Here is a 19,458-nt window from a genome sequence, read left to right as displayed (position 1 = left end):
TTGCCACTTTGCCAGTGGGAGTCTTTTACCCATTGAAAAAAAAACACCACGACTTGAAATAAAATCCCCATGGCACTTTATTTCTATAGGAAAAGCAGAGGGTTTTTTAAAAACGGCATTGTTTTCAAAATCCCATTCGGTCCCTGCAGGCAGGGAAGCGTTTCTACGTGGCAAATCCCGCAGGCAGACAAGCTACAGCTTTCTCAAGGTGATGGGCGGGAAGCTGCTCTCGTCTGCCGGATGCTCCACTCCTGGGAAAACCATGCTTGCAAGTGGGAAGATACGTCTCCGGTCAACAAACTGGGAAGGAGCAGGGGAAAAAAACGTGGTGCAGCTAAGGTAGAGGCACCACAGGGAGATGGGGAAAGAAAGGGCCAGCAGACAGAGTTCAGGCTGGCTGCCAGCCCCAGGCCTCTTCCCTCAGCCATTTTGGAAACATGCGGAAAGCGGAAGTGTTTTGGAGGATATTCTAGCCGGGCTCGGCTGTTATTCCTGAGCTCTTTCTGTTAGTTACCTGCCTTCAATGTTTTAAATTATTACCTGCCAAGAGTTGTTTGGCTGATGTGATAATAAATAAGCGTGCAGGGCTGCTGCCAAGGGGCTCTCCCAGAGGGCGAGAGAGCGGGTGGCACAGCTCTGGAAGAGGGAAGCTAGGCGGCCCCCGCTGGGCAACGCTCTCCTGCAGAGGGCTTGGCAGGGTGTTACGGGCGAGGCGATGGCTGGAGCCCTAAAAGGGGCTGGCAAAAGAGGGGCTGGGATTGTGGGCCTGCCCTGGTTGGCATTGGAGGTGTGGGCTAGTCTGAGAGCTTGCAACTGATGGAGCCATGGAACCATAGCAATAGCAGTTAGACTTATATACCGCTTCATAGGGCTTTCAGCCCTCTCTAAGCGGTTTACAGAGCCAGCACATTGCCCCCACAGTCTGGGTCCTCATTTTACCTACCTCGGAAGGATGGAAGGCTGAGTCAACCCTGAGCCAGTGAGATTTGAACCGCTGAACTGCAGCTAACAGTCAGCTAAAGTGACTTTGCATTGTCCATTGACGGGCCCTGGGGGTGCCATCCTCGACCAGACTCTCCACAGTCTCTTTAAGGGGCCCAGAGGACGGATTGGAAGGGAAGGATATCAAGGTAAGGGGGTTGAATAACACCTTAGACAGCCACGGTGCAATTCAACAGGTCTGCGACAGGTCTGAATGCTGGGCGGGTGCAAATTGAAAGATCTGTGCTGCCTTTGCAGATCCTGTTTTCCTGAAAATTGTCCTGACTCTGGGTGTCGGGCTGGATTGGCATGTGAAGAGGAGGAGGAGGAGGAGGAGGAGGAGGAGGACATATGGAGCGCAGTCCGAACAAGGGCAAAGCCCGGGTTGCAGCTGCTCAAAAGCCGACGCAATCTTGGGCTGCCTGAAGGACAGCGGTGTCCAGAGCACAGGAGGCCATTGTTCTATTGGACCCAAGGCTGCTTTGCAAACCGGGAAAGAGTCACGGGGGCTTCGGAGGGTGGCTCCCAGGGCAATCGGGGCTTGGAGCCGAAGCCCTGCCAGAAGCTCTCGGAGCAGCCGACCGCCGTTGGCTTGAGCAGACCACCAAAGCTGCTTCCGCCTTCTCCCTCGACACGGTGGAGATGTCCTCTCAGGAGGGATTTCCTCTCGGGAATTGCCGCCGAGCAGTGTGAACATCTTGCAGAGATGCTGTTCCCCTTGCGGGAGGTTTTCAAGTAGGGAGGGGCTGAACCACCTCTAAGGGAAAGCTGAGCAGAGGCCTGCGCTGGGCAGGGGGACGGACCGGGTGACCCACAGCTTCTCTCTTTACCCGTCCGCTCTTTCGTCCTTCCAAGGCTTCCTGGACCTCAGGGGAGCAACCCAAATCTAGCAAATGAAGGACAACCCCACGACGGGGTCCTAAATCCTATCCTGCTGAGCGGGGGCCCGTTTCCCACACCTCCCCTTGGCGCACCTGAGCATCATGCAGAGTTTGCCCAATTTGTCAGCGCGGCGTTTGGGAAAAGGAGTAGACGTTTGTGCGTTGGTTCTCCGGGCCAGGAGCTCACAAGGAAGCCGCCAGCAAGGCAGGTCCCGCTCACGGCTCAGGGGGCCGCTTGGTGGAGCACTTTGTAGACCACCCAGTAGAAAATGTTGAAGACCAAGAAAGTGAAGGGGAAGACGGCTCGGGAGACGGTGTCGATGCGCTTGGCCCGCTCCACGTAGCGCCTCCGGAGCATCTCGCCTTCTCGCAGGAGGGCGGCCGGCGCCGGCGGGCTGTAGATGGGGCTCTCCATGGCCGTGCCACTTTTCACGTGCTGCAGGCAATGGCCCAGTCCATAGCCCTGGAAGTAGAAACGGCTCTCACGGACCAACTCTTCTTCCTGGGGAAGGGAAGGAAAGAGTAAGGGAGGGTTATTGGCTGCTGGCCAGGCTAAGACGCCAATGCCATATAGTTGAGGACTACCGTATATTTCGGAGTTTAAGACACACGTTTTTCCCTCAAAAAAGAGGCTGAAAATCTGGGTGCGTCTTATACACTAAATACAGCATTTTTTTGACTCCTGAAGCCCCTCCCCCTTCACCCAAATGGCCATGCAAAGCCTTTAGGAGGCTTCCAGAGTGCTCCTGGGGCCTGGGGAGGGCAGAAATGAGTGAAGAACAGGCCGTTTTTTGCCCCACCCCAGGAGCTCTCCACAAGCCTCCTAAAGGCTATTCATGCCCTTTTTTCCGGGGGGAAAAACAGGCGCGTTTTTGGGAGGTCTGCAGAGTGCAAAAACCTTAATTTGCCTCTTCAAAATCTCGGTGCATCTTATACTCTGGTGCGTCTTATACCCCCCCAAAAAAAAATACAGTACATTTGTGGGCACGGCTGAAGCTGTGGAACCTTGCCAGTTGAAGCTGCTTTCCCTCCCCTCTTGTGACCGGGGGAGGCAAGTGAGACGTTTTCCGGAGTTGTTTTCCTGGCCTGGGCTCCGGTCCCCCTGATCTCATGGTTGCTCTTCTTCCTCTCCTTCAGGGCCGTTCCCTCACCCCTCTAGCTCTGTCTCCGCACCGGAGGGGCATTTCCATGGCTGCCTGTCGCCAGGTGCATGTCCCAGGCTGAATTATTTCCTCTGCGAGTGGCTCACGGTTCCTAGCATGGGCTGATGTCCTCACAGGCAGCAGTTTTCTCACATGCTCCCCCCTCCCTTTAGCCTGCATCCACAAACCACAAACCCCCCCGCCTTCCGCTGCATCCTTTCTGCCTGGTGGGGAAGGGCTGGGAGTGGGATCGGCCCAGGCAGCCTGCACATCTCCCCTCCAGTGTGGAAGTTTGGAGGGCAGCATCAGATGGGAAACGCCAGATGCTGCTGGGTTAATTTGGTTTCCGGGTTGCTCCTGAATTCGAAATGCTGCAGCCGGAGCAGCAAAGGCTCAGCAGCTGGTCCCTTTACTATGCCCGCTTTCAAGGCTGGGGTCTTGAGCATGCCCGCGTCTCCCCCCACCACCACGACAGCCTCTGAATGCCAACCTCCAACTTTTCTTTTGTCGGTTGAGGCTCTGCCGCTGAGCTCAGCACTCTCTCTGGCCACCTTCTTTCATGGGGGCAAAAGGGGGCACCCTTCTGCAGGAAGAGGGGCTCTGCTTGAAACTGGCGGGGGGGGGCTGCAGCTGTTGGATCAAGCACTAGAGGGCAGCTCCGCTCTCCTGGCACAAAGGCTGCAAAGGCACAGCTGCCGCTCGACGGGAAGAAGCGCAGATGGACTGGCGCAGACCCCAGGGGAAGCCCCCTCGCCTTCCCAGGTGGCCTCAACAGAGGGCCTTCCTGAACCGATGCGGCCGAGCAGCCCTGAGGCTGGGAGAGGGGCAAAGCAAGGGAAGAGCAAACAGCCAGCACGAAAGAGGGCATCCTTTAGTCACCCCTTGTTCCAAAAGATGCTGTCCTAAGCACCAGCAGTTTCCGACTGGCTTAGCCAAAGTCACCCAAGGGAGGAGGGCTTGGCTTGGTAGGTGCTTCTCCCACCCCCCTCCAACCAATCTCAGAGGCCCCCGGGAGCCCCCTGCCCAACTCTTGCTCACCATCCTCTGCCGACGTTGGCTCCGCCGCAGGCGCAGGAGTTCCTTATGCTGGCGCGAGACGAAGTTGACCGCCGCGTATTCCAGCAGGGCGGCGAAGACGAAGAGCAGGCAGACGGCCATCCAGATATCGATGGCTTTGACGTAGGAGACCTGCCGAGGAGAGAGGTGTTGTAATATAGTTCCTTGTGTAGGTGTGGGTCACCCATGGCCCAGTTCATACCAGGGCATGCAGAGCCACGCTGAACCACACAGGAGAAAACAAACTCCTAAAACGCCATAACATCCTGATAGTGCATAACATAACATTCTGAGATGTGCCCTACCAATGACGCCCAGGATTTGCCCATATATAGACAGAACTTCTCTGAGCAGATTAGAAAGTGTACTTTTACAGGCTGTTTTTACTCACATGCTATTGCTCCTCCTGCCTTTGTCCTATCTCAATAAAAGGGGCTCTCAGACCCCCAATCTGGGTCGCTCCATCCCGAGAAAGATCGTGTCCTGTCTTTTCTCCACATTGGCCTCATGGACGAACCACGGGAACGTTACAGAGAGGCATGGGCAAGACACTCCCCAGGCCTTGTTGGCTGTTGCCTAAGCAACCCCCTCCCCAATTTCGGCACCGCTTCCAATACTTCCGACTATCTATTCTGTTGCAGCCCACCCACCGAAAGCACCGAAAGCATTTCTCATTTGGCACAGCAAGGCATGGTCCCTCCCTCATGCCGGGCAGACACCCAGATGCCACAGCAGTGTGATGGTTCTCCTGCGTTGAACATTTTGTAGGGCTCCGTGTTGCCTTACAAGGACCAGGCATGCTCCCATCATCACCACCAGCTGCCTGGTCTCCAGATTCAGCACCCCAGAGTTAAGGACAGCGCCATTTCTTCACCATTGTGGTTCCTCTGTGGAACTACATCTATGCGGAGGGAAGCATGCAGTGGGGTACCCCAAGGTTTGGTCTTAGGCCCAGCGCTCTTCCACGTCTTCACAAACACTTTAGATGTGGGATTACATGAGGAGCCCATCAAATTTGCAGATGACACCAAGCTGCCAGGGATAGCCAACACTCCAGAAGAAAGGCTTAAGATACAGAAGGATCTTGACAGACTTGAACATGGGGCGCTAACTGACAAAATGAAATTCTGTGGCGATTTAGGCAAGAAAAACCAAACACACAGGTATAGTAGAGGTGGTACCTTGCTCAATAGTAGTAACTGTGAGAGGGATCTTGGAGTCCTAGTGGACAACCATTTAAAGATGAGCCAGCCGTGTGCAGCAGCTGCCAAAAAAGCCAACACAGTTCTAGGATGCATCAACAGAGGGATAGAATCAAGATCACGTGAAGGGTTAATACCACTTTATAAGGCCTTGGTAAGGCCACACTTGGAATATGGCATTCAGTTTTGGTCGCCACGATGTAGAAAAGATGTGGAGACTCTAGAAAGAGTGCAGAGAAGAGAAACAAAGATGATTAGAGGACTGGAGAATAAAACATATGAAGAACGGTTGCAGGAACTGGGCATGTCTAGTTTAATGAAAAGAAGGACTAGGTGAGACATGATAGCAGTGTTCCAATATCTCAGGGGCTGCCACAAAGAAGAGGGAGTCAAGCTATTCTCCAAAGCACCTGAGGGCAGAACAAGAAGCATTGGATGGAAACTAATTAAGGAGAGAAGCTATTTAGAACTAAGACATTTCCTAACAGAACAATTAATCAGTGGGATGACTTGCCTCCAGAACTTGTGAATGCTCCAACACGGGAAGTTTAAAAGAAGCGATTGGACAACCATTTGTTTGAAATGGTATCGTGTTTCCTGCCTGAGCAAGGGGTTGGACTAGAAGACCTCCAAGGGCCCTTCCAACTCTGTTATTCTGTTCTGTTCTAAATTTTGCACTGACACGCAGCTGCCAATAATAGGCAACACCCCAGAAGACAAGGGCAAGACCCGAAGGTGAGAAAAGTAGGGTCTTACATTTAGGCAAGAAAAATCAAAATAGAAGAGGTGATACCTGTCTCCACAGCAGTAATTGTGGGAGGGAGTTCTAGTGGACAACGCCTTAAATAAGACCCAGGGTGTGCTTCAGCTGCAACACCCGCCCCCAAAAAAACCAGTGCGGTCCTAGGCAGCTTTAACACAGGGATAGTATCAAGATCACATAAAGTAGTAGTACTGTATTATACTGCACCGCACTTGAAATACTGTGTCCAATTTTGGTCACAATATAAGAAAGATATTGAGACTCTAGACCAGTGTTTCTCAACCTTGGCAACTTGAAGATGTCCGGACTTCAACTCCCAGAATTCCCCAGCCAGCGAATGCTGGCTGGGGAATTCTGGGAGTTGAAGTCCGGACATCTTCAAGTTGCCAAGGTTGAGAAACACTAGTCTAGACAGAATGCAAAGGACAGTGTCAAAGATGATGACACAAAGATGGAGGCTAAAACATGAAGAACAATTGCAGTAACTGGGCAACTTAAAGACTCAAAGAGCCATTTGGACCCGTTTCCCACAGAAAAGAAAATACCAGGAGCCACAAAGGTCCTAACCGGAAGCCCCCTGTTCAATTCTGGAGCTGACCAGAATTTCAGTTCCCCCACCATAGAGTCTCCTCCTAGCGCGGCGTCCTTTTTCCTCTACCTGTCATAACCGAAAGCCCTATCAATTGTGGAGACAACTGGAAAACCCTCCCCTTGCCATAGAGTCTTCTCCTGGCGCACTGTGCTTCTCCCCCCCCCCTGCCAGAAGCTCCTCTCAAAATTGTGGCGCCGACCGGTGACGGAGCCGCAGCAGTGGGAGGGAAGAGCCACATGCGGCTCCGGAGCCGCAGTTTGCTGACCCCTGGTCTAGTGTAACAAGGAGAAGGACTAGGGGGTGATATGATAGCATCTTCCAATATCTGTCACATAGAAGAAGGAGTCAAGCTATTTTCCAAAGCATCTGAGGGCAGGTCAAGAAGCAACAGATGGAAACTTATCAACGAGAGTGACAACCGGAACTGAGGAGGAATTTCCTGAGAGGGAGAATGATTAAAGAGCGGAGAGGCTTCCCTCCGGAGATTCTGGATGCTCCATCAGTGGAGAGTTTTAGGAAAGATTGAGTAAGGAGCTTGGGTAATGAAATGTCTTCAAGAACACAACCCAGATCCCAGAGCACCAAGGACCACTCAGATGGGACAGCCCTTAGTCCAGAGTGATCTTGGGTCTCCTGCTTAAGCAGGGAGTTGGATCAGAGGCCCCTTCCAACTCCCTTCTTTGGCCATGCTGTCCCCCAAATGAAGCCAGCGATGGCTGCAGGGACGTCAGCTGCTTCTGGATAAATAGAAGGGCCAGACTAAGCCTTCCTGGCATTCGCTGTTTGCCTCCTAGGAGCGCACACTTACATTCAGAGGTCGAGTCCCCTTCCCCCCCCCCTCACACCAGCTGGCATCTGATGTTCCTCAATAAGACCCCCCTTGGCTACTTGCCAGAGGTGGAGTTCAACAGTGGCTTTTTCCCTTGGAAATATAAATAGCCTGAACAGATGGGAGGCAGATGTTAGAAGAGATGGGGAGGGAGCTCCCTCCCTCCCCAGCAGCAGAGAAAGAAGGAACGGGACTTCGCCAATGCTCAGATCCAGATGGGGCTGGAAATCCCGGAAGGATGTTTTTCTCCTCCTTTCGGTGAGCCAAAGACAGAAAGATTCCTTGTTAGGATGTCTGCAGTGCTGGGCATCTAAAGTTTACCTACACCCATTTTACCCAGTCCAACCCCCCCCCCCCCCCGAAACCCTTGGTGCTGCTGGCCTTAGGAGGCATACTGAGGGGCTGTGTCGTTCCTGCCTCGTTTGCTGCATAAGAGGCATCGCAGTGCCCGCTATCCATTGAGCGGGTGGCACAAAGAAGAGGATGACGTCCGTGTGGCTTAATTCCTGGGCTTTGGGGCGGACTTCTGAAGATGCACAGAGGGTCTCCATGGTAGCCATTGGGTACGTGGCAGAGGTGGGTTCCTACCAGTTCGCACCAGTTCGGTAGAACTGGTTCGTCAAATCTACCGAACCGGTTAGGAGAGGTTCCACCAGAAAGCAGGCCACCGCTACAGAAGAGGTTCCAAATTTTTTTGAAACCCACCACTGACACACACACACACAGAGACACCACAACGGGGCTGCCCAGGAGGCGGAAGCTGCATCGCTGCACCCTTACACACACACACACACACACACACACACACACACAGACTCACGCAGAGAGAGAAAGAGAAAGGAAGAAATAAAAAAAGAAAAAAGAAAGAAAAAGTGAGAGATGAAAGAAAAAAAGGGAAAAGGGACAGAGAGACAAAAGGAAGGAGAGAGAGAGAGAGAGAGAGAGAGAGAGAGAGAGAGAGAAATCACATGGCTGGCAAGCCACTCCCACAAAGGGGGCCACACCCTCGGATATTTTTTGAAACCCACCACTGGTACGTGGCATGTCCCTACTATCCTGGCTCCCTTGTAGGTCATTTGATGGGATAGCAATAGCAATAGCAATAGCAGTTAGACTTATATACCGCTTCATAGGGCTTTCAGCCCTCTCTAAGCGGTTTACAGAGTCAGCATATTGCCCCCAACAATCCGGGTCCTCATTTCACCCACCTCGGAAGGATGGAAGGCTGAGTCAACCTTGAGCCGGTGGGATTAGAACCGCTGAACTGCAGATAACAGTCAGCTGAAGTGGCCTGCAGTACTGCACCCTAACCACTGCGCCACCTCGGCTCTTATGGGGAATGGGGAAGGTGGTCTCTCCTCTTTCCAGGGCAAACTTCCTGGGGTATGGACTTAATGCCCTCCAAAAGGTAGTGTACCAAAGAAGGGACGTGTGCGAGGACAATAATGCTCCTTCCTTTAGCTCAGGGGTGGTGCACGGAGACACATAGGATCTTCTCTCGGTTTGAGGGAACCGCTGGAAGCAGCATAGAGGGACTGATCATTGGAGGGCTGTGATGTGACTTCCCCTCCCACCTCTAGGTGGGAATGCTGCAAAGCCCTCGGAAAGCCAACTTGCTTCCTACCCGCCCAGAGACTCATGTGCTGGGAAGGTGCTTCAGGATCCCCTGCCGTGGGCCCTGACCTTAGGCAAGGATGCCCGAGACCCTGCACTCTGGGTGGTCATTGTCAGCACCGTGGTGATGCCGAGCCCCACCCGGGCAGGTGCAGCATCCATGTTGATCCAGAAGGAGACCCACGAAAGGATGACAATCAGCAGGCTTGGGATGTACATCTGGATCAGGTAGTAGCCCATCTGCCTCTCCAGGTGGAACTTCACTTCGATGCAGGTGAACTGCCCTGGAGGGAAGGAAGAGAAAGGGCTGAGCCACAGCAGAGCCCGCCACCCGTGGACCCCCTTTTCCAGAGGGGCACCTCGAAAAGCGAAGAGCAGACTCCCAACAGGGGAGGTCATGCTTGGTAACGGAGAGGTGCAAGAGGTGGGGTGGCTGATGCGTTCAAAGCAATGGACTCTCTGGCAGCGCTGCTGGGGACGTTATTGTGGCTTTTGAAGGGGAGAAGATAACCAATGTGGTCTAGGATTGGGAGGGGGGGGCAAAGCAAGAGGATACCCAGTTCTGTCCAAGCCACGATAGCAGACAGAGATAGTCTGAAGCGAAGGGCTGGAGTAGCAGCGTTGCTGGGTAAGAGGCCTGCCTCATCCTCCAGCTCTCGGGGCTCCTCCCCGAGGCCAGCGAATCGGGTCTGGGGAGCTCCGGTTGCTGTTACAGGATGCCAGGTTAGCTTGCAACAGCTTGCCACCTGTATCCACAATCTGATTGGGGATAAACTCCCCTGGGGCTAGGGTTTGGCCCGGACCACGGTCTCAGGATAAGGTGAGGCAGCAAATTGTCCTCCCATGAAGGCCCAATGGCTTTCCCAGGCTGTGTTTGGCAGATAATGGAGCGAAACCAGTGGTGGGATTCAGCCAGTTCGCACCTATTTGTGAGAACCGGTTGGCAACTTTCTAAGCAGTTCAGAGAATCGGTTGTTGGAAGAAATCTCATTTTGTTTTTCCCCCACACTTTCCAGGGCTAATCCTGTAAGGAAGGCAGGAAGGAAACATTCTGGTGTTGTTTCTAGCCTAATCTTTGTTGCCCTGCTTACAGAAACTGCCTCTCCGGTTAACCCTTATTACCATTGTAACAGCTAAGGCGAAGCGCCCGTCGACCTGAGTGACATTGACTTGGCCATGCCCACATGATCACATGACCAACAAGCCCCGCCTACCCAGCTGATCATTAGGGCAGAGAACTGGCTGGTAAATTATTTGAATCCCACCACTGAGCGAGACCCTCTGACCCCCACGCGGCTGGACTTTGTTTAAATGGCTCTGTAAAATCTGGTTCTCTCCCCAAGCCTTGGGGTGTTTGGTTTATCGGATGCTCTTTTGTGTGTGTGTGTGTTTCCTTTTTGCTCTCTTTGTATCATATTGTTTTATGCAGTATGCTTGCCTAGAGTCGCGATAAGAGTCAGAGAGCGAATGGATGGATGAATGGATGGACGGGAGGTTGAATGGATGGACAAAGGGCAGCGTCATAGTAGCTTTCGAGGCAGTCTGCAAACGGGGCCTTTTTAGCGCTGGGAGAAGCACTGAGCCTCTTCCCACCAGGCAGGTCTGCTCACCTGTGTTGTAGGATTTGGTGCAATAGCCCAGCTCTTTCTCATCCCGCAGGATAAACTGAGGGAGCGTCAAGCCCTCGGCCACCTGCACAGCCTCCTGCTCCTTCTCCCACTCAAAGATCAGGTCATTCATGGTGTAACCAACTGCAAGGCAAGCAGAGACAATAGCAATAGCAGTTAGACTTATATACCGCTTCATAGGGCTTTCAGCCCTCTCTAAGCTGTTTACAGAGTCAGCACATTGCCCCCACAGTCTGGGTCCTCATTTCACCCACCTCGGAAGGATGGAAGGCTGAGTCAACCCTGAGCCGGTGAGATTTGAACCGCCGAACTGCAGCTAACAGTCAGCTGAAGTGGCTGCAGTACTGCACTCTAACCACTGCGCCACCTCGGCTCGGCTACAAGCAGTAGAAGGAACCCGGAGAAGAGGCAGAGCAGAGCCACCCCCCACTCGGCCTAGAGCCAACCCTTCTCTTGCTCCCCCCTCCACCTTTCATGGTTCCTGCAATGGAGAGGGATGATGTCCACCTGCGTTCCATTGCTCAGGTTGTCTGACGCGCCCAGGTCTATTTCTCTATTGGGCCTTCCAGATCCCTCCTTAATGAACCAGCTAGACAATGTCGGCTGGCGGCGCCTCGCAGGAGGGCCTTCTCTGTTGCCGCTCCGGCCCTATGGAATGAACTACCCCCAGAGATCCGGACCCTACCCACTCTCATTGCCTTCCGAAAAGCTATTAAAACCTGGCTATTAAGATTAAGATTTAATTTATTTGTATGCCGCCCTTCTCCGGGAGGGACTCAGGGCGGCAAACAACTCAAAAGGGGAAAGGGGATACAAACACAATACACGTAATTAAAATACACAAGAGTCATACAGCCATACAAGTCGAGAGGGGAGGGGAACTCATCAACTCCAGGCCTGCCGGCACAGCCAGGTTTTGACGGCTTTCCGGAAGGCCTGGAGAGAGGTGAGGGTCCGAATCTCCGCAGGGAGTTCATTCCAAAGGGCCGGAGCTGCAACAGAGAAGGCCCTCCCCCGAGTGGTAGCCAGATGGCATTGGCTGGTAGACGGAACCTGGAGGAGGCCGACCCTGTGCGATCTAAGGGGTCTGTGGGAGGTAATTGGCAGCAGGCGGTCTCTCAAGTACCCAGGTCCAATACCATGAAGGGCTTTATAAGTTACGACTAGCACCTTGAAGCATATCCGGAGACTGATCGGTAACCAGTGCAGCTCGCGGAGGATAGGTGTAACGTGGGTGTACCGAGGTGCACTCACAATTGCTCGCGCTGCTGCATTCTGGATGAGTTGTAGTCTCCGAATACTCTTCAAAGGCTGCCCCATGTAGAGCGCATTGCAGTAGTTATTCCGGCAGGCCTGGGGCTGTTGACTTCTTGACCAAGGTCCAGCCCCTCTTAGACTGGGTGCATGATGTGTTCTTTTAATCTGTTCTCTTTTGTTTGTCTTTTTAACCTTTTTCTTAAAATTTTATTTCTGTAAGCCGCCCGGAGTCCTTCGGGATTGGGCGGCCTATAAATTTAATAAATAGAAATAGAAACCATCTGGACCTTTTGGGCTACCCCCATCTAGCTGCAGCTTCAACCCAGGGAGTTCCGACTTTGTGCAATGCCCTGAATTATACGCCAACCACCTTGCAGAATGGTTAAGCCCCAACCATGAGGTCAACCAAGATGACAGTTAATGAAGCTCAGCGCAGGGTGCAAATCCAACCGCTGCACCTAATCGTACCGTCTACGACTCCTTGTACCTACGATTAATTCCCATTGCCCATCAAATGAGCATAAGTCCAGGAAAGGTGGCTCGCGTGCAGCACCAAGGACTCTGTGGTTGCTACGGTTCAATAAGAGTACCTACAGCTCTCCAGCTGCATGGTGCATGTCTGAATGTCCATGGGGAAGTTCTTGAGATCCATTGGGCAGGAGAGGATGAGAGTCAGCCTAGGGGGAAGAGAAAAGAACAGAGTCAAACAGGACACGCTGAGCTGTATTTTCTGGGTAGTTAGGCTGGGCAAGATGGGGTTGAAGCCGATACCTAATGCTATACAGCACTCCCCCGTTTCTGAAAATCCGCAGAAGCTTGTTGTCCGTAGTGACTTCATGGAAGTTGGCTCCCTTCTCGTTGGCAAAGAACAGGTCTGGCTTCCAGATGGAGTCCAGCATGGAGGGGTCCAGGTCAAGAGAGTCGTCGGGGTATTCCCAATAAGTTAGGCGGGGGTCATTCCAGTGCTGTCGCAGAAAAACATTGACCCGATAATCCTGGAAGAGCCCAAGAGAAGCCGTCACGGGGGGAGCCAAGGCCGGCGTGTTGGCAGCTAGGACAAGAACTGCAGCAAAGGAGGGGTGCTTGGTGGAGGGGGCAGAGAGGGGCTTGGAAGGGGCTGTTGCAAGTTAGCAGAAGTGGGCCCAGCCAGCCCAAGGCTACTCGTTGGTTCTCCCGTCACTCTTGCTCCTCCGGCCCTCGCTTGCACCCCTGGTCTCCAACTGCTACCCTGAAAACGGTCCTCCGAGTAATGCCAGAGGAACCAGGGAGAGCTGGCGCCTGTCGACTGGGCCCCGCCCAAGCCTGCGGCTTCTACAGGCCAAAGGTGCTGCAGTGGTTTGGCTGGGTTCGGAGAGAAGGCTGAGAAGGGCGGGAGAAGCCTTACCATGGTCGTTTCTGTGACTGAACCAAAGCTGTTGATGAAGATGTTGCACGTCACATTGACGGGTGGGCCTGGGAAGACATTAAAAGAGGACTCATGGCTGGCATGTCACAAAGCTATAGCAATAGCAGTAAGACTTATATACCGCTTCATAGGGCTTTCAGCCCTCTCTAAGCAGTTTACAGAGTCAGCATATCACCCCCACAGTCTGGGTCCTCATTTCACCCACCTCGGAAGGATGGAAGGCTGAGTCAACCTTGAGCCGGTGTGATTAGAACCGCTGAACTGCAGATAACAGTCAGCTGAAGTGGCCTGCGGTACTGCACCCTAACCACTGCGCCACCTCGGCTCTATGGGAGTCTGAGGTTGGGTTCCCACTCAGATAAGGATATAAGGACCGTTCGGCTGGATCAGACCAAGGACCGTCGTGGGGGAGAAGTAAATGGCTTTTCCAATCAGAAGAAGACATTTGTCCCACCTGCAATTCAGTGGTGGGATTTAAATAATTTAACAACCGGTTCTCTGCCCTAATGACCAGCTGGGTAGACAGGGCTTGGTGGTCATGTGAGCGTGTGGGCGTGGCCAACTCAATGCCACTCACATCAATGGGCGCTTTGCCTTAGCTGTGACAATGGAATCAGGGTTAACCAGAGAGGCAGTTTCTGTAAGCAGGGCAATAAAGATTAAGCTAGAAACAACACCAGAATGTTTCCTTCCTGCCTTCCTTACAGAATTAGCTCTGGAAAGTGGGAAAAAAACAAAATGAGATTTCTTCCAACAACTGGTTCTTCTAACTGCTTAGAAAGTTAACAACCGGCTATCCCGAATAGGTGTGAACCGGCTGAATCCCACCACTGCTACAATTGTAACATCAGCTCCCCACCCCAGAGTGGATGTCAGGTCTTCCAAAGCAAGAGCTTCCAGTAGAGCACTTCCATCCTCCGTGAATTCACCCAACCTCTCCCAACAGCCATCCGTGAGTTTATCCCCTGTGGGAAGTCAAAGGCCACCACCGCATTTTGAGGGGAATAAAATTCACAGCTGGATGATGTACTGAAGGAAGAAATGCCCTCTTTTGGCCTCCAGTGTTACATCTGCTCCCAGTCAGCTTTCTAAGTGGGGTGGGTGGGGGTTCTTTCCCAGTGCTACTTTTCAGAGATGGAGAAGACCAACTTCTCTCTGTCCAGTGGTGGGTTTCAAAAATTGTTCGAACCTACTCTGTGGGTGTGGCCTCCTTTGTGGGAGTGGCTTGCCGCCCATGTGACCAGATGGGAGTGGCTTGCCGCCCATGGGACCGGATATGAAGATGCTGATGACACTTGTCAGAACCACCTTAAATTACCTCACACACAGCACTGGCATGCATAAGAATAGGATGTAAACTTGTTTTTTAAAAGGCATCTTTGGTTTGCGTTAAAACAACTTCAACACACGCAATGTTCTGATTGCACCACAAACACAGTAGTCATCCTTACCTTTCACAGAGGCACTGAGTTTTATAAATATGAGCATGATAGTGTAGAATAATCATATCCTAGGACCAGTGGTGGGTTTCAAAAATTTTTTGGAACCTCTTCTGTAGGTGTGGCCTGCTTTCCGGGTCCACTGGTGGACCCCAACGACCGATAAGATCGCACAGGGTGGGCCTTCTCCGGGTGCCGTCAGCCAGACAATATCGGCTGGCAAGTACCCGGGGGAGGGCCTTCTCTGTAGCCGCTCCGACCCTATGGAACGAACTACCCCCAGAGATCCGGACTTTACCCACTCTCATGGCCTTCCAAAAGGCTATTAAAACCTGGCTCTTCCGGCAGGCCTCGGTCTGTTGACCTCTTGACTGAGGTCCAGCCCCGATTAGACTGGATGTATGATGTGGTATTTTTTTAAATCTGTGTTTCTCGTTTTTAACTTTTTAACTTTTTAAAATTGTATTGTTGTAAGCCGCCCGGAGTCCTTCGGGATTGGGCGGCTTATAAATTCATTCAATTCAATTCAACCTCTTCTAACCAGTTCGGTAGATTTGACGAACCGGTTCTACCGAATAGGTGCGAACTGGTAGGAACCCACCTCTGTCTCTGTCCAACCCCACCATGTCATCCGTGTTTCCTACACCCCGATTACACTTCCCCTCAGTTGCCTTGGTTGATGTGATTTTTTTTCTTGAGGTGGAGAACCCCTGAAACGGCTGGATGGGAAATCAGGCTGGGGGGGGGGTCTTCTGAATGCAGAGACTCCTGATTCCCCTCACAGGTCTGTCACATAAAGACCCTGATTATCCGCGTCTCCTCAAGATTGTATTGTATTGTATTGTATTGTATTATTTGTATGCCGCCCTTCTCCGGGAGGACTCAGGGCGGCGAACAATTCAAGGGGGGGGAAAAAGGGGGAACATAAAAGACAAAATACAAATAATAAAAGTAGACAACAGTCGCACAACCAGATCTCAGGCCAAGGTGTGCAGTAGCTCTCTGGGACCGTCCTCTTGGGGGAGTCAACAAAGAACGAAGCCCAGAGCCTTCTCCCTACCACGCAACTGAGCCACAACCACACCGCGAAGCCAAAACTGCCTTCTCAGCCACCTCCAGCACCCTCCCCAGTTGATCCCAGGGAGGAGGAAGAGGAGGAGGAAGAGGAGGGTTGCAGTGGTGCGACCGCTCCTCCATTCCTGGGTCATCATGTTTTCAGAGCACCTTTGTTAGCCCTGAAGGGAAACACGAAGGTAACGCAAAGGCCCAGCGGCTCTTTTCAAAGGGCGCTTCGCTCCAGGAGGGGTCCGGGGAGCTTCCCTAGAAGGTGTTTTCTGCAGGAAGCCGGGCCTCTTCCTTTCCAGAAGGAAGCAAGGCAGCCAGGAAGCTCCTCCCTCCTCCGGGGCACCCCCTGGCCCTGCCAGCTCCTGATTCCCCCCACAGGTCTGTCACATAAAGACCCTGATTATCCGTGTCCCCTCAAGATCTCAGGCCAAGGTGTGCAGTAAAGAATCAAACAAGCCACTACTTTTCTTGGTGCGTCTGTAGATAAGATGGATTTGATTATTGTTCCTAATAAATGGATTTGAAAAGGAAGATGGATGCCTTGGACTTTATTTTTTGGGACATGTTACTTGGAGGCTTGACGATAGATAGATAGATAGATAGATAGATAGATAGATAGATAGATAGATAGATAGATAGATGGATGGATGGATGGATGGATGGATGGATGGATGGATGGATGGATGGATGGATGGATGGATGGATAGATGATAGATAGATAGATGGATGATATATAGATCGATGATAGATGATAGATGGTAGATAGATAGAAGATGGATGGATAGAAAGAAGATGGATGGATAGATAGATAATTGGGATAAAGAGATAGATAGATAGATAGATAGATAGATAGATAGGATAGATAGATGATAGATAGATAGATGGATGATATATAGATAGGTGATAGATGGTAGATAGATAGAAGATGGATGGATAGATAGATAATTGGGATAAAGAAATAGATAGATAGATAGATAGATAGATAGATAGATAGATAGATAGATAGATAGATAGATAGATAGATAGATAGATAGAAGAGGAATCTTCTCCTCTTGAGAAGATTCCTCAGAAGCTGCTTCTAGGTGCGGCAAGCCCTTCGCAGGCTGGAGAGGAGATGGGAAAGATCTCTCTGTCTCAAGGCAGGCTCTCAATTCACTGCTGCCCAGAGGAATCCATGCGGCCTTCCAGCAGCTTCCACCTTACCTTTGAAGTTGGGCCTAATGCGTGCGTCGTAACCTGAGGTCCGGCCCATCAGCTTGTCCAGGAAATCGGAGGGAGACATCGGCTGGGGGAGGCTCTGCAGCGCCGACTTGACTTCTTTCCCTGCCACGAATCTGGGGGTGGGGGGGTGGGGAGGAGAACAGAGCAGGTGTCAGTTCTGGCAGTCGTTCCACACGCACACGCCTTCTTCATGGGGCGCACCGCAAGCAGGAGGCCACGTGTGACCTGGTTAACCTATTTTAGGGTGTCACGCAAATCTAGAACTTTAAGTTTCTCCCAGTGTGTGTGTGTGGGGTTTGCCTTCCCCTTCTGCAGCATGCGGAGGGATGTTGGTAGAGATCACCTGTAGGGAAGGATCCCAGGCAGATCCAGATGGGGATCGGGTACAGAGACAACATTCCCCGCTCCCGCAGTTGAGGGTTTGGGGGTCATAAAGACTGCCATGGATATTACATTTGATAGTGGACTCATGTGTCCCAAGCAGAGCAAATAAATGAGGAGGACCCTGGAGTATGAAAACACTCATTTCAGGCCTTCAACAGAGAAACAGCTGCAAGATTCCCTCTCAATAAATTTGCCCCGAATTCAGAGGGCAGAGCTTGGCTTAGTCAAAACGCTTCAACCGAAGTGCCACTCAAGAGACCGCCGAAACCAATCAAGGCTGCCAATGGAATTGCGTCAGCTTCCTTCCTTCGGTTGCCCCCAGAGCTGCAGTCCTGGCACTCTTCTGCCATTCCACAAGGCCCCGGAGAAGCTCGCATAGTATCGGTGGGGGGGGGGAAAGCTCTTCACGGCCCACAGAGCCCCCTTTTCCTACGGGGTTGCAGGGATGTGGTGTCTTCCTTCATCCCATGTGCCCAGGCAAAGGAGATTTCCTCCAGGTTTCTCCCGGGATCCGTTTGACACACAGATCTATCCTCAGCCTCTGAGATGAAGGAGGTACACCTGGCCATTTCTCTCCCCCACCCCGACCCCAGCACCATAAATTCTTATTTGGGTTTTTTTCTAGCAGTTTTAGGAGGCCTAAGACATTCCTTCTAAGACTAACCTGCTCCCACTTTGTAATCCTGGACAATTTACTTTTAACCTCTCTGGAAAGAAAACGTGGCTTGTTAAAATAACAAAGACCATGTACTTTTACAGGCTGTTTTTAAGCACACGCTATTGCTCCTCCTGCCTTTGTCCTATCTCAATAAAAGGGGCTCTCAGACCCCCAATCTGGGTCGTCGCTCCATCCCGAGAAAGGTTGTCTCCTGTCTTTTCTCAACATTGGCCTCATGGGCGAACCATGGGAACGTTACAAAACCGTGGGAAAGTTTTCCAATCACAAAAGCAGCAAAGACTCTCTCTGGAGATCCTGAGGGGAACCCGAAGCACAAAAGCCACAGACCTTCCCACGACCAGCCAAACCCAGCTGGGTCAGAATCCAAGTGGCCCCCAAGGAGTTCTGGCCCACAGAAGCTGAAAGGGGGCACAGCTGGACCTTGTGTGGGCTAGAAGCTCTTCCCTCTTTGGGGGGCCAAAGTGTGGCGCCCATTCATCCATTCAACCTGGAGACAAAGGCTCAGCTGAACCTCAAATGATACTTTCTGAAGAAATTAACTTAGGAGCAAAGGCCACCAACCTTCACGGGCAGTCGAGAAGCCGGGAGGGGAGGGGAAGGGTGGGCGAAGGCGCCCCCGGGGGAAAAAACACAGCCGAGGAGAGGAAGAGCCGCTTCCTACGTCGGGCAGCCCACCTTTTCGGAGCGCCCCGGGAAACTCCGCTGCGCCGCGGCGGGGAAGCTCCAGAGGGAGTCGGAGCCCGCCGCGCGCGGGATTTCCCTGCGGGGACATCGGAAACTTCTCGGCTGCTCGGGGGAAGAAAGGCGAGGAGCCTTAACCGCTCCCAGGCTCAGGAAGGGGAAAAAAACGCCCGCGCCGCACGTGTGTGGCATCCCAGCCGGCCCCTCCAAGGAGCCCGCGCCCCTCCCCCGGCCGAGGCAGACCCCCCCCACACACACCGCTCCACTCACCCGAGGAGAGCGCCCTGCAGGAGCAGGAGGGGGACTCTCCCCCCGTGGACCCGGGCCATCCTCACGAGGCCAAAGGGGCCGCGGCCGAAGCGGGTGGACGGCGAGATTCGCGGGGCTGCGAATCCGGGGGCTCGTGGGGTTCTCCAGTCCGGGGAGACGGGCGAGCATGTCCCGCTGCTCTGTTTCCACGCAGGATTGGGCGGCGGCGGCGGCGGCGGCAGCGGCAGCAACAGTACCGAACCGAGGCGTCCGGACTTCGGCCAAGCCGGCCTTGCCGGAGCCCGAAACGCTTGGCTCACTTCTCCCCGCCTCCAGCAGGGAGGGGGGCTGCCCACCCACGCGAAGGACAGCCCCGACGGTCGACGCTCG

General features: G+C 52.8%; 1 protein-coding gene across 1 annotated transcript; it reads right to left on the bottom strand.

Annotated features, from left to right (window-relative positions):
* Window positions 1-986: 986 nt before the first annotated feature.
* Window positions 987-19,269, bottom strand: LOC116515857 (glycine receptor subunit alpha-4-like). Its single transcript, XM_032228137.1, has 9 exons — window positions 19,090-19,269; window positions 17,058-17,188; window positions 13,330-13,397; window positions 12,717-12,940; window positions 12,540-12,622; window positions 10,671-10,811; window positions 9,130-9,344; window positions 4,043-4,192; window positions 987-2,364 (listed from the first exon to the last, which is right to left on the bottom strand). The coding sequence occupies exons 1-9, from the start codon at window positions 19,146-19,148 to the stop codon at window positions 2,086-2,088; spliced, it is 1,350 nt and encodes a 449-aa protein (XP_032084028.1). The 5' UTR covers window positions 19,149-19,269; the 3' UTR covers window positions 987-2,085.
* Between the last annotated feature and the right edge of the window lie 189 nt (window positions 19,270-19,458).

Source organism: Thamnophis elegans, chromosome 12 (genome assembly GCF_009769535.1).
Source record: "Thamnophis elegans isolate rThaEle1 chromosome 12, rThaEle1.pri, whole genome shotgun sequence".
Lineage (NCBI taxonomy): Eukaryota > Metazoa > Chordata > Lepidosauria > Squamata > Colubridae > Thamnophis > Thamnophis elegans.
Note: the sequence above shows the minus strand (reverse complement) of the source record. Positions and strands in the feature narration are given on the sequence as shown.